Here is a 16097-nt window from a genome sequence, read left to right as displayed (position 1 = left end):
TCAATTTTTCAAATTTGCGTTATTTATAAGGCAATATATACAAGGTTTTTCACTTAAAACTCCGCACGCCAATAACTCCAAAACGAAAAGAAATATTTAATTTATGTAAAAAGTAGTCAAAGTGTGGGGTCAAGTAGATATTTCCTAAAGTTTAAAAAATTCGACGCCTGCAAAGAGCTGGGCGTCACGACGCGTCGAAAAATTATTCGATTGCAGAGACTTTGGAAATACGCGCATACAAAAGTACATATTATTTAAAAACTTTTTTGTTATTTACTCAAACTTATTTACTTTACCCGTTTCTAAGTTATACCGATTTGAAGTAAACATTTCTTGATTAATAAAAAATGTGATTAACGCTTATTTTTACAAGTATGCCATGAATGTTAGTTACTATGGCAACCATTGTTATCGCAGTTGTTTTAAGTGCAATTACAAACAATAGATTTCAACTAGTTTAGTATGATTTTATTTATTATTTTTTATCGATTTAGTTCTGATAACATGATAAATAAATGAAAAAACAGTAAAATACCTACAAATTAATAACCAAAATTATTATTGCAATTAACTACATAATAAGACATTTCAAAAATTTTGTTCAAAATTATGTCCATCTGCTCGAACACAACTATCAAAAACTTTTAACAGATGAGCTTGGGTCACTTGTAGGAGAGTCCTTCTTGTGATAGCGGCACACGCTGCACTAATTTTGTTAATGAGATCAGCCATATCTTCGATAGGTTTTTCATAGATAACGTTTTTTAGGTAGCCCCAAAGAAAATAATCTGGTGATGTAATGTCCGGGGACCTCGCCGGCCACCTTACCGGTCCATTAGTACCAAACCATCTATTGGGATATTCTCGGTTCAAATATCTCGTTACTATTTGGGCATTATGTGCAGGCGTTCCATCCTGCTGTAGCCACATATTCATTCTAGTGTCAAGAGGCACTTCTTCTAATAGTTCCGGAAGTGTAGTTTGAAGAAATCTTAAATAGCGATCTGCATTTAAAGTTCCTTCGTAAAAGTAAGGTCCAATAAGGAATCCATTTAATATGCCGCACCAAACATTGATACTAAAAATTCGTTGGTTACCTCTTTCTGTAATCCAACGAGGATGGTTTTCGGACCAAAAACGACAGTTGTGTCTATTAACGATTCCATTATTTTGAAATCGACTTTCGTCGCTCCATAAAATTTTCGAGAGAAAATTTGCATCTTGGCTATACAAATCGGACAATGTCGCTAAGAAATACATTCTTCTAGCATAATCGCCTGGTTCTAGTTTATGAACTAGTTTACTTTTGTACGGGTGAAAAGAGTTTCTATGTAGAATTCTCCACGAAGAACTTATGGTAACACCGGTATTTTCTTTTATCTCTGATAGGGATATCTTGGGGTTATTATCAACCTGCTGAATTACAGCAGCAGTATTTTCATCATTTGTAGCCGTCCTGTTCCTATCTCTTTTAGGTTTTATGAGGCTGCCATATTCTCTTAAGTTTTTACATAAACTTGAAAAGGGTTTTGCATGCGGATAACGCCGTACGTAAACTCTTTTTGCTTCTCTACAATTGCATCTGCATTCTCCAAACACCAGTAACATGTCTACTTTTTCCTCATTGCTAAATTGCACCATTTTCACATAATAATTCTTAGTTTTTTTTAAACCGAACAAATTTGGATATTTCTTGTGACAAAATGTGACAATTTTTTGATACAGCAATAACAACTTACGTTTGTAATTGCACTTAAAACAACTGCGATAACAATGGTTGCCATAGTAACTAACATTCATGGCATACTTGTAAAACTAAGCGTTAATCACATTTTTTATTAATCAAGAAATGTTTACTTTAAATCGGTATAACTTAGAAACGGGTAAAGTAAATAAGTTTGAGTAAATAACAAAAAAGTTTTTAAATAATATGTACTTTTGTATGCGCGTATTTCCAAAGTCTCTGCAATCGAATAATTTTTCGACGCGTCGCGACGCCCAGCTCTTTGCAGGCGTCGAATTTTTTAAACTTTAGGAAATATCTACTTGACCCCACACTTTGACTACTTTTTACATAAACTAAATATTTCTTTTCGTTTTGGACTTATTGGCGTGCGGAGTTTTAAGTGAAAAACCCTGTATAGTGTATTTAAAAGTTTTGTATATTTCACTTTTAAAGCAAACAACTTTTGAACTTTTACTAGATGAAAATCCATTTATCAAAATAAATAAGAACTAAAAGTTCAGATTTTCACGAAATTATATATTTTCACATGACAGTTGTTTCGACAACACCGTGTCTTTATCAAATTAGGATAACGACACGGTGTTGTCGAAACAATTGTCATGACAAAATATATAATTTCGCGAAAATCTGAACTTTTAGTTCTTATTTATTTTGTCAAATAACTTTCCTAAATGTGATTACAGTATTACCTGATATTTGCTAATTTATGTTAGTTATATTGGCTATATCAGATCGACGTTCCCGTTGCGACACCCTGTATATTATGCGATAATTTTTGTGTGACAATACAGCAAACACAATGTCCTCATAAAAGTTTTATTTATTTCATTTTTAAAGCAAATAAGTTTTCTAAATGTGATTACAGTATTACCTGATATTTACAAATGTATGTTAGTTATATTTGATAGTCTTTGTGTGCAGCATACATAATGTACGCATAGAAGTTTTATTTATTTAACTTTTAAAGTAAATAAGTTTTCGAAATGTGAATAAAAAAAAAAGAGACCATAGTTTGAAGAAAAATTTTTTTTAAAATGGCGTATTTTTTTATATATTTTTTTATTTTTCAGTAAAATTCGAATAAAATATTTGAAAATCCGTGAAATCTGTGAAATCAGTTGTACCAATTTCGGATGGCAATTTACCCCTTGGGACAATGCATAGCTATTGATAGTATTAAATAATTTATTGTCAGCTAAGGACTGTTGATCTTCCTCAGACGTCGTAATTAATACCAGCGTAGTTATTTTTTGCCCCGTGGTGATATAAACGGCTGACGTTCCACTGATTATTAATAACAATTTAAATCCCTCGATCTTAATTCTTATTTAAACAAATTAGTATTTGACGTAAATACTTGTACGCTTCTAAAGGTATATTTGCACAACGAGTGATGCATGCGCGTTCCGAATGCGATTTTTATGTCAACGATGCGGCTTGTTTTGGTTTAGATTCGGATCGTCTAATGAGTCATGGCGTTTTAATTCGATTGTGCGCTGACATTTCTTCGTTTCCCAACTCGTCGGTCTTACTCTTTGACACCGTTTCCGAAATAACGAGCTTTAAATGGTTTTTTTTTTGTGTTGTAGTTGTTTAGAGGCGTACCCAGAATGACGGTTGCCCAAGATATAAGTTCGCGTCAGCGCGTAATCGCCCGCACAAATAGCGGGCCGTTAAAACGTTACGAAAGATGGACGTGAAATAGAAAAGACGACCGTTTAGAAAAAGAGAAGGAAATTATGCGATATTCGCCTCTTTGTTGTTATACAGGGTCGACACTAATTGCAAGCCTATAATAATTTAAATGAAATATTTTTGGTTCGGTGTTATTTTATTTCTCCGCAGAAGGAGCGAGACATTTATTTTTCGAGGCATCATTTAGCACTTAATGCAAGACAATACATCATTTTTGATTTTTTTTCATCCCATCTAGTGCGCGGGAAGCGTCAGTTTACCACGTCAGTTTCGTTTCCCACGGATCCGAGCCGCTTCGGACATTTCCGGAATGTTTACCGCACGGGTTTGGGGGCAATCGGAAATATTACCACACGGCTTGAATTTTGACATTCCCCACGGTCACGTCAGCGAATGTATTCGTGTTGTTTTTCAAAAATGTACCCAAAAACTAATACGCAGAAAAATGTTATGAATATACCGGCCAATTTAAATACTACGTGCTACAAGCTATAATTAAAATCTAGTGAACTAGTCAGTAACTAAAGTGACATCTATAATTTCAGTTTAAATGCACTTTAGTGGTTTTTACAGTTTTTATATTAATCTCTTGCCAAGACCAATTGTACGATTTTCAAATATCCGTGTCTCATCAGAACAAACAAAATAAAATGGAACGTTAGGACGTGCTTGCGTATTCGATTAATTTAATGCTCTTAAAAGCTCTATCCTTGGATGATTTTTCTTTCAATTACAGTGTTCTTCTTTAAATAATCTACTTAATGATCAATTGCAAAAGCCAAATGAACAACATCAAATTGTATTTATTCCGTTTTATACGTCTAAAGTGCACAGTTAAAAAGAGGCAACAATAACGATAAACGGATAGGTATGATGGCAACTAGTAAATATTTTATTTGAATGGTACGAAATTTAGTATTCGGATTATCTGTTATTATTTTTAATTTGGTAGATTGTGATTTTTTCGTGACGGTCGTAGAAAAAGTATAGTATGCAACACATTTGGGAAACCGCACTTATACTATTTCACAAATGGTTCGTCGCATATGCAACAAGTGCGGTAAACCGCATTTGACTCACGAGTTTATTTATTTATTTTTGGTTTTGGTTTAATAAACGGGTCACTTAAAAAGTGTACCAAACGTGTTGCATACTGTACTTTTTCTAAGACCGTCAGTTTGTCACGTCAAAATTCAAGCCTAATATCTCCTTTAAAAAGTGGTTCAGTGTGTTGAAATCCAAGGTCCTTGCTGCCCCGATGCTGTCATTTTGCCCAATCCATTGCCTAAAGTTTTCATTTAAAAATTCGCTAATATCATTACTCAGATGATAAGGAGCGCCATCTTGTTGGATATTCTATGTCAGGAATCATGACCCTTCCGTCATTATACATTTATTTCGTTTTAAGTCAAAGGTAACATGACAAGATGTGACTTGCACGAACATGACACATTACTTGGACGTTCCATTCCCTATACGCGCAACAAAACCCAAGTTATTTTGGCTTGAAAGTATATAACAGAGCTTTAAATTTCAATAAATGCTTCGAAGAAACTGATAGTTTATCTGTATCATCTACTGAGTAGATGATATATTTTTTTAAATGGATTTTAAAAATGTATTGTTTAAACACTGTATTTTAATGTGATGTGACCTGCTTAATATACCCATATATGTGTTATACGTAATATCGAAAAGCGAAATAAGTATCTATCTATCTATCTATCTATTTATCTACCGTCATTGTAACTGAAACTTACGATTTCCGTCAGACATAAGCGCTGAGGCCGCTCCTGGATTACAGAACTAACATCAATTGTTAGACCATAATGCATCGCGTTATTTATCAACGATTGCCAGCTTCCGCCCGCGAAAACAAACTTGTTTGCACGCTCGCTCATTGAGGGAATATAAACGCGCCGGGCGCCATTTTAAAATACCCGAAATTTTCGTGCTTGCGAATATTATGTGAAAAAATGTAATTCTGGAAACGAATTTTGATTTTGTTACGATATGTATATGTAACACACCCTAACAATATACATAAGACATTTTTGTTACCGTTTCATTATGTTGTTGGGTTATTACAATTAATATCCAACATTCCTACTTTTAATATCGTCTTAAGAGTATGCCCCACTCCAAGTTTTGCCTCTTGCCAATACTGCCGCCCCACGTTTGTCTTGGTCTTCCACATTTTTTTTCTTTTTGACCCCCATTTCTGTTTTACTTGTCTTGTGTTTTCGATCCACTGCGAATGTCCCCAGAAACTAAACTGTCGTTTTTCTATATATTCCAGTGTCGATTGTACTTCAAGATTCTTTCTTATTTCCGTGTTTCTTATTCTGTCCACTTTGCTTTTTGTTTTATTAGTCAGTGTCCACGATTGACAAACAAATGTTAAAATTGGCTTTGAAAACATTTGTTTCGGTCGATATTTACTTTTTACTTATGAAGTTCTTATTCATTACAAAGTGCAGTTTTAGTGTTCGTTATATTCTGTTCTTTTTCTCTTTTTCTTGTTTTCCGTTTTCGTCCCTATTTCTACTCCTAAGTAATTGAAACTTTGTCATCTTTAACCCCTTTCTTAAAGATCGGAGAATACAATGTGGGGGGGAAGTTTTTGTAAAATGAAAAAATAATTGTTAAAGCAAATTCGTTGGTAACTTAAAGAAATCCTTTTATAAGGCTATCGCTTATATAACAACCGATTTATTTTATTTTTAATCTTCAAGTATTCAAACCTACGTAGGAACAAAAATCGCTAAGGACGAACAGAATCATGAATGGGAAACAAGTGATTGATTGTTGGTTTGAATTCCATTGTTTGGTCCAAAAACAGTTGATGTGGATGTGAAACATCATCAAACATCACAGGACAGGAAAAAACATCCAAGATCGGACGGATATGGAGATTGTTGCTCATCTTCAGTGAATAATATTTAGGTTTAGGATTATTCATTTAACCAAAATATACAAAATGCAGCAAGTCAAAAAAAAAATGAATAAACGAAACAGGTTTAAAATTTGAAATTTAGGTAAAAACAATTTATTTTGAGTAAATTCTTCAAGAATTGTTAGCAAGGCCTTTTAGGGTGAAATAAAGCGAAATACACACTTCTCCATATTAAGAGATCCCTTAAGCTTTCGCACCATGAACAGTGCGGATGACAATGATTTACGGAGGGAGTCAATGTGGATGCAATGGAGACTGCACTCAAAAAAGAAAGAAAAATGGCTAATACTTAAGGAAAAAACAGAAACGTCTTTGTAAATTACAACGTTTATAATGGAATTGTGGTTTCGTGGATTCGGCAATATTTACAAAATTGTACAAGCCTATTTCAAAACAGGGCAATTCTTCGAAAAAGTAGTAGTCTAATCCGTGGCGATCGCGCCGTCGTCACTCGTCAGCTTCCACGCTCACGTCATTCACCACTTTTCAGCGACCAAGTAGGCCATTGCTAGTGGGTCAAGAACGAACGCAAACTATTGCGAAATAGTAGTTACGGACAAAGATAGCTATGCGAGTCGATGTAATAAAAAAAAAAATCGAAAGCGACGGTGTGTATGTGCGCGCTCGTTTTCGTTATTGTTTGTCGTTCATCAACGTAAACTTAAACACAATGTGCGCGCGCCGGGGGGGGGGTCGTCCGTAAACACACGGTTTTTGTAAACACAGGCCGAGTTTACAGATACCGTAATAAAGTTTTGTAAAAATCTAGACAATTTTTCTATAATTACATCAATGTTAGGGTTAGTGTGGGCTTAGTAACTAGCCTTTAGGTGCTAGGGGCGACCTCGGCCCATAGCCCAAAGTAGGCTTATTCCGGTGATTGAAATCTAATTTATAGTAGTGGGTTTAGCTTTAGTTTTAACACAACACTCAACTAAGAATTCTTAAATTCAGGACTTTATTTTAAGCCCTACAGCAGAGCTTTAAAATAAAATTAGTGAAAAATAAAATACGGTAAAATAAATGCAGAACAGCGGTTCAACGCAGTTGCTTTGCAGTTGTACAAATTTCTAACCAAAGCGTGCATCTTCATTTTAAGTTGAATGGCATAGGACAAGAGATGCACTGAATGATGCCAAGAAAACATTGAAGATAAACGGACACTTCACACACCTTTACATCTGGAATAGATGAAGGCTTCGTCATCTCCTCGAAAGTGTCATCTGCGCGAGGATGCTCGTGGCCATAGTTTTTGAGGAGTTATCCTTGGAACTATTTTACTGTATGTTTCACTATGCGAACATAATGTCTATATTGTACTGCTGCAAAAGGTGTATATTTTTATTCAATGTCTGGGACAAGAATATCCAAACATATCCTCTTATCGAACCAAGTCAACTAAGCGGCTAATTGTGTGTCCATCTTTTGCTGCTCCTAGGCCTCATGATTATGATATAGAAAAAGGATGTTCAACTAAAATATAAAACAAGAAAACAAACAAAATAAAACTAATACTATTTACAAATCTTCTGGATTCCTCCTGGTGTCTCAAACGAAATTTTGTTTTTGACCGATGGATTATGTTAAGAGGTTTTTGGATAAGTGAATCAGTGATGTTTTGGATGAAAGAAAGAACAACAGTGGCAAGTGTGGGATTGCTTTCGTCCCCTTTGCTATGGGGAAGTTGTGGTGAAATGTATTTTGTGATGGAACCCTTAATATCTCTAATATGGAAATTATTAGAGAGAAGAGCAGATGTTAAGGTGTTTTAATTCTGGGCTCAGTGACTCGGATTCTTTTACGACTCTGTAAACAAAAGAGTTGATAACCGATGATTTTTAGAGAACATGTTACGTACAATCGTAGGGGAGCCGACGGTACATTATTTCCACGGACTTTGCTCACCAACAGAAACCTTAAAACTTTTGTGTAACCCCTTGTCGAATCTCGTGTCCAATTACAATATGAAAACTTAAGTTACGTATGACATTTTTTTATTATTCATTCATTTAAAAAACATGTCCTCTTTGTCTCTTTAACAAAATCTTATTTACTTTTACTACGTGGTGCAAAAGTTCTTTTTATTGTTTTCAACTGTTTTGTAATCAATTCAAAAATATCCCCAACCACAGTAAGACAATTTGGCTCGAAATTTTAACGATGAGCCAGGCTGCGTTAAATTTTGTGTCTTGTGATTTTATAGACGTGTCAATTGACAGTCAAGATTTCTTCGTACTCTGTTTGAAACTCCTTAAAAACTTTATGTTTAAGAGACTGATCTGACTTATAATGAGAGCTGTAAGGAAACATTTAAAATACACAAAATGCTTCCTGTAACATCGATATTTTTTCTTAATATTTTCATAAATTTTCTTATCTCTTTGTTAATGACATTTTCCTTTCTACTTTTTTTTTGTAGTGCTCAGAACTAAATAAACGTCTGTCTATTGGTTTTCGGTCGTAAATTCTGCGTTCAGTGTGTCGCAAGAACCTGAACAATCGCTATTAACGTCTAGAATGTCCACACACACACACGCAGACGCAGTTAAGATGTAATAAAAACACGTTTCGGCTTTACTACTGTTATATTCTTGGAAAATTACAATCTCTGCGATAAATAAATCGCGAACACAGCGCGCGGGGGGGAGGGGAGACGGATACCAATTATTATTATTATTAACCGCGTAATTTTCGTTTGGATCGCTTTGTTTCCTTTGTTTTTTCAATTCCGTAAAACGGCGAAATAGTTAAGCCGATGCAAATTCGGTCCGACGACCTCGTGTATTTTCTTTTATTTAATATCCAATTTAAAAAAAAAAATCGTTTCGACCCAGACAATGAGTTGCGACGATTAACAATGTAAATTTTTAACCGGCTATGGGGGGGTCCCTGTTTTTTTTTTTCCACGCGCATTACCTATACGAGTCTCTCATGTGTAAACGTTTTCCGCGCCATTCTTCACGGTAGACCACGCAGCGCCGTGTTTGCGCATGCAAATCGGTAGCGTAGAGAACTAATTAAAAAATTATGATTAATGAGTTCCTTCGAACGGGTCCAAACTCTGGCCTTAAAAACTACCTACCAGCCAGCGATTTACAATATTACAATACAGTCGAACTTCGATAACTCGTAAGTCAAACCAAATTGGTTGGTAATAGCGTCAAAAGTAGGAAATGCGTGTAAGTCGATTACTCGAATATCTTGATAACTCGAACGAAACATTTGGTGCCAACTTCGATAAGTCGAATTTTCTCGGGGAACCCCGTAATTACGACCGATCTTAACCTGTCTTTTTAACGTATCTATGCAAGCAGTTCATTTTTATTCATGACACACACACACACACACACACACATGGTCGCACACCGCAAGGATCGTGCAAGATTACATTCCAGAAGTCTGTTTTCGAGTTAGGCTTGGTACTCCAACCTCGATCCCAGAGCTTATTGTTGCAGTAGAGGAAGAGTGGCTTAACATTCCACACAAAACAATAGCGAACTTGATTAGATCTGTGCCTAATCGAGTAAGAGATGTTGTTAGGGCAAGAGGAGGTCGTACACATTAAAAAAAAAGTTTTGAGTTGCTAATTACAATTTGTTTTTAGTAATAAAAAAAGGTTAATTTGACTCGTGCAGTTATTTTACTATACCCCAAAACGCAGAAATAAATTTTAATCAATTTAAACTAGTATTGAAGTAATATAATATATATTGATTTAATATAAATTGACATTGATACGTACATAGCAAAGAGCAAAACATAAAAATGCAATCAATAATTCAGGTAATAGTAGGGTTGTGGAATGAACCGCTCAAATTTTTTATGTCAAATGTCCGAAATAATTTTAAAAAAATTTGTTTATATTATATGTTATGTCGAAGTCGCGTGGTTCTGAGAACTAAATGGAGTGGATGTTTTTCTTGGAATTCCCCGAATCGCCACGAATCGCCAAGTATCACAATCGAGTATTCATTGAAAAGGGTTACAGGTAAATTCGACATCACAAACGCATAGTCATTTATTATAAAGATGACAATTGGTAGGAATTGTAGAGACAAGATGTTATTTAATTTTTTTTTATCGAACTTGACTAATAAATTGATTAGCCCCAACACCAGACACTAGCAACCTGCACAACATACAATTCGTAAATTAACAAACCATCCTTTGCAGTTATAAAAAGAATTGATAATTATGTTTTTCAATATTTCCGAAGATAAAAATTGTCTTTTATCTGTAAACATATGTTCAGAAATTGAAAAACTTCGCTAAGCATCTACAAAAGTATTTTGCTTTTGGAATTAGGTGTGTTAGTTTCAAAACGTTCACTGAAGAATATTCAAAAGAGCTTTAAATATGTACACCTAATCAATTTTCTTATATTTCCTGAAAAAATTTAAAAAAATTGCGAATAGCAAAATACCGATTTATTTCCTTTTACCGTTAATAATGCAACACATTGTAATATTTTATAATATTTATAAAATAATCCTGTGAAAATATCAATATAATATATATGCAATCGATGTAAATGCTTTATTTTGCCAGAAAAATCAACTTTGCTGATTATATATTTATATATAACTCCTTTATTGCTGCCAAATGGGGCACAAGAATTTACCATTAACAAAAAATATGTTTTCGTAGGTGAAACGGATACAAAAAACACCATTAAAATAGTAAAAGTATCACACGCCCACTTAGTGGCGGAGAAGGAAAAACGAATGTATGTGACAAAGAAAGGAATAATCACTACTATCCTTGTCAGTCTAAATAACATAACACTGCATTAATCACACGTCAAATACAGGGATAGCAAATAAATCGTGGATAACATAATAATAATAATTTCTACGTAACCCGAGAAAAGAGAGAAAAAAGAGTATATAAATTTCCATTTTATAAGTTGTACCTTATATCAAACAAAAATAATTACTCTTCCCACGAGAATCAAATATAAAGTAATAATATTTCATTGCATTTAGCACAGAATTACCTAGAAATTTTGTTGTTCAGGTAATAGTTTTTTTTACGTCATATATTAATCCCCATAGAATGACTACCCAGTGGACCTCTCTCCCTAGGACTTGTATGTGTTTAATGATAAATAACGCATAGTGGACATAGTCTGAAAGGGTTAGTGGTGTCATCCGTAGTGCTAAATATAACAAACATATCCCGACTATTATCTTAGTGAAGCTGCATCTGCTCAAACATTTTTGACAAAGTGGGTAAAATATTGATAAGGCGAAAACAGTATATTATCAGTGACACTTTAACAGCGTGTTGAGCAAGCTATAATTTTCCTAGATTCCTAGAGTTCCTAGATATTTTTCTATTTTCCGGTAGCTAGAATTTGTTTTCTGGTCTAAACACCATTTTTTTAAAGCGAAGAACAAGGTTAGGTTCCAAGATCTACAAATTGTTGCAAATAAGATGGCCGTTTTAATCCGTTCAAAACTCCTAGCTCGCTATCGCGGTTGATGCGTCGCGGCAATCGAACAATGCTTATTTATGGAAGCGACCTACTTTACCGATTCGCATCAAAACAGCGTTCTCTGTTGGAAATCGAACGAACCCGAGCCGTAGCCTCGATCCGAAACTATATTTAAAAAAAAGTATAACGAGAGCCGGTTTTATTGAACTTGGCCCGAATTATTGTCATCCATTTTCACTTTCAATTGTTTATTCGGTTTTACGTAATCGCCGCGATACGGTCCGGCGGCCCGACCCGTTTCTCTCTCGTTCTTTCCGTCACGATCGACTGGCGACGAGAGAGACGCGCATGCGCCTGTCGCATCCCATTGGTCGCGTTTTACTGTATAAACCGATTCCACGGACCTTGGTCACCGATAATTTTTTGTTGTTTCATCAAAATCGTACGACCAAAAGTATATTGTAAGTCCATCATGTGTCGGTATTTTAACCAAAATAGTGAGATGGATTACTTGATATTCGTTCTTGATCTTGTTTTAACGCATTTCTATCCGATTCTGCTAGCTTCGAATAAATATCATGTTCTTCCGTAAGATTTTTGTGTCCTTCATAGTTTTCTGATGCTTTGACTTTAATGTTCAATAGATCACATTTTTGACATGTGTCTTTGCGTAGTTGGAGGAAATTTAGATTAAAATCCTTTTTGAATATTTTTCTATAAGGTGAAGGTCATAAAAATTAACCATTTTTTTAATAGCCAGTTCAGGATGAAGATATTTTCTGCCCTGATTGGGGTCCCTACTATAATGGGATTCAAATTTCGGGAAACTGCTAATATGGTTTTGAACAATCATATTTGCTTCATCGCATATTTTTCTCGACGATCCAGGCAAACGCCCACGTAAATCGTTGCTAACGTTTTTAGATTTTCATGCACGTTTTAATCGTCCTTCGCTTATTTGAAAAGTATCTAAAAAGAATTTTTTACAAACAGCAACTTTCCCTGTTTTAGAATTTAACCAATACGTAAAACTCTCATTTCTACATACATCTTTTCCGTTTCTCTAATGTCTGCTTTTTACAATACTGCGTCCAGTCGCTTCGTATAGCAATATATTTTACTTAACAAAGGCTCCTAAGTTCCAAAACATTTCGAAAATAAATTTTCTTTCTGTTTCATTTAAATTTTTCAAGCAGACTTTTCGGCATTGGCAATTTTGAAAAACTTTGGCACGAATAATTTTTCCCTGAGTTCCGTTTAATTTTACGGACATAGGTCATTTTCAAAATTGTGATTTTTGAGTATTTATATTATTTTGAAAATGCACGTGATAATAAATTATAAATGTCAGAATTACCAACTTGATAAAAGATGAAAATGAACTTAAGCCACTTTCAAAATAAACGGCTCATATAGTTGCTGATATTCCGCATTGCTATCGTATTGATGCTTTGCTCTTCATTTGGTTTATCTGGCTGTTTTGCTGATTTGCTTGCTGGCGTAAGGATAATGTTATAAGATCTTCATATATCTAAATTAAAGTTAAGTTTATATGTATTATTTTCGACCCGTAACGGCGTCTCAACTCGTAGGATTGATTCTTGGTTTTGTTTGTATGGCGTCTTGTTGTCAATTATTCAACGTGGGTTAGAGATTCTGTCACCACTCGAGGAGCAACTGTTGCATAAACTACGCAACAATTTTGCTGACTGTCGAGCTTGAGAGAGTACATTAGATCAGTTCAGTGTCCAACCATTCCTGCAACTGTCTTCTTACTAGATACAGGAATGTCAACGAAATTAATTTAATCATCAACCAGATTTTGTGCTTGTTGTTCTTGTCTGGAAATTTTTGCTAAGCATTGTTAAGGTATTCAGTTTGACCAAGTCTTCACTTACTGATTGGTCAAATAAGGAACTTTGACTCTGTTTAACAAAAAAATGAGATTGTCCATCTTGCATCCTCTTGTACTTCAACAGATGTTGTTCCCCTAAGTGTCTGTCTGATCAATGCAAGACAGCGATTACTTAGGAGGGAAGAAAGACAGAATCAGTTGAATTTCGCATTTATTAATTTAACTAGTACGCCCATACTCAGAGATATAAAATATAATTTGCCAAGAGTAAGTATACGAGTAAACCATATTTAGTTTGTATTTACGATGAAACATCTTCATCATCAGAGACAAAATTTTAACTGCTACTACCAGAAAATGATCTTTCGTCTACATTAATAACAATAATATAATAAGAATATTCTTTTATTATATTTTCTCTGTGTTATACAACTGATCCAATTTTCTTTGGTCGCTGTTAAAAATATTTTGCACTGAGCCCACACCAATTTTATGGGCATTAAACATACAATGGTAAGGAGGCAAACTTGGTGACCCATTGCAGCAATTATTTCGTCGGTATCATACAGCAAGATCGTTTTGTAATTTTTTACAATTTTTAACAACTCACATTTTCTGAGTAGTTAATAATCCGATAATTGCTTCTTTTCTTGTCGATGCATTTGGTACACTTTCACCAAATCTAGAATGATCGATAATAATTAAAGAGGACCTTTCGCGTTTCACCAGCAGTTTTTCGAAAATGGGACCTTGTTTTGTGTAGTGGGAACTACTGTAAATAAAAATAGAACGGTGGGAGGTAAATGGGTGGATTTTGGAATCAAGTCAAATAGTGAGGCCCCTTCTCTCTGGGTTCAAATGTTCAACCAACATGACCTGCCATGTCAAATCTCGCTTCCAATCAATGAGACTTTTCGGTTTGGCTGTGAATTTTTTTCTGCATCGTTTCATTCATAATCATTCTAGCTTTACAACCACCTGAGGCGTATCAATGTTAGGATGTCAAGGACCTACATATTATCTAATAGATATATGACCCACTCCGGGATTTATTTCGTTTCAAATCCATAACAAACTGACTCGATGTTTTATTTGTGTAGATGCGTCATATCATCACCATCACGATCATCACCTACACGTCGCTTTTGAACAATGGGGGAGTGGTAGATAAATCCAAACCATCCAATAAACGTAAACGTATTGCATATTTTCCCGCACACGCACCATCGTCAGGCTCACCGTCCATTTTCCTTTTGCAGGTCGACGATCAGATGAAGCTGCTGCAGCACTCGTGGTCCGACATGCTGGTGCTCGACCACATCCACCAGCGGATGCACAACAATCTACCGGACGAGACCATACTCCACAACGGTCAAAAATTCGACCTGCTCAGTCTCGGTCTGCTGGGCGTGCCCAGCCTGGCCGAGCATTTTAATAATATTACGGCGAAACTGCAGGAATTGAAATTCGACGTCAGCGATTACATATGCGTCAAGTTTATGCTGTTGCTTAACCCAGGTAATTCGCATGATGCGCAGCAAAATGGGGAATACCGTTGTTCCGTTGCAGATGTCAGAGGCATCACAAACAGGAAACACGTCCAGGAAGGGTACGAGCAAGTGCAACAAGCTTTGCTCGAATATACTGTCACGTGTTATCCACAAGTGCAGGTACGGTATTTTAGTTAGCAGACAAGCTGAATTGTCCTGTCGGTCTCCACAAACAACATTTGGTGCTATCGATGCCTTAATTAAAAGCCTACCTGTAACCTGCCAAATAATTAAATACATGATCATACCTATTCTGTTTCTAGTTATGATGATGATGATGGCTAAGAATCTGTATTCTGTTTATCCATATTCAACAATCTCAAATATCAGTTAACAGAGCAATGTTAAATCTGATTGTGAGCTTGGCAATCACATTTTTACGCTAGTTGACAGTTATGAAATTTTCTTGAGTAATTTCGGGAGAAACAAAGGGACCATCAGAAATTTCTTCACCACGAGACACACATTCCCCTTCTTTTGTCGTTAAAAAAACCATTTCATTTCTTTATAAATCTGCGTTTCAATTTCTGGTCACGATTGTTATCCGATTACAGTAGGTGACCATTTAAATTTACCAACTAGTAAGCAGTAAGCAGAATTATTAAAGAAGTCAGTAATTTTTCATAGAAATTTCCACGGGGCACTCTTATACCATTTACAAATCTACTGCTGACGTTTCGCCAATCATCCTGCTTCTTCAGGGCTTATTTATAAATAGAATATAGAAGAGTTGCAAATAGTAAGTCAGGTTCACCAATGACTCCGATTTATTAAGTTTCCGAGCAATGTTCTCCTTTTCCCTTCTCTTCCATTAAACTTTTTTAGTTCCTCTTTTATCCAATCTAAAAATGCAGAAC

General features: G+C 35.2%; 1 protein-coding gene across 5 annotated transcripts in view; it reads left to right on the top strand.

Annotated features, from left to right (window-relative positions):
- The window catches only part of LOC132698790 (nuclear hormone receptor FTZ-F1), a 138420-nt gene that overhangs the window by 118473 nt on the left and 3850 nt on the right, over positions 1-16097 (top strand). For 3 of the 5 annotated variants that reach the window (XM_060665055.1, XM_060665057.1, XM_060665053.1), the window contains one exon: positions 14950-15360. In XM_060665055.1, coding sequence (XP_060521038.1) covers positions 14950-15360 — 411 coding nt within the window. The remainder of the gene's footprint in view (positions 1-14949; positions 15361-16097) is intronic. The other 2 variants (XM_060665056.1, XM_060665054.1) reach the window with 1 other exon arrangement.

Source organism: Cylas formicarius, unplaced genomic scaffold (genome assembly GCF_029955315.1).
Source record: "Cylas formicarius isolate icCylForm1 unplaced genomic scaffold, icCylForm1.1 PGA_scaffold_2__14_contigs__length_35257938, whole genome shotgun sequence".
NCBI classification, from domain to species: Eukaryota; Metazoa; Arthropoda; class Insecta; order Coleoptera; family Brentidae; genus Cylas; species Cylas formicarius.
This window is presented reverse-complemented; position numbering and strand designations above follow the sequence as displayed.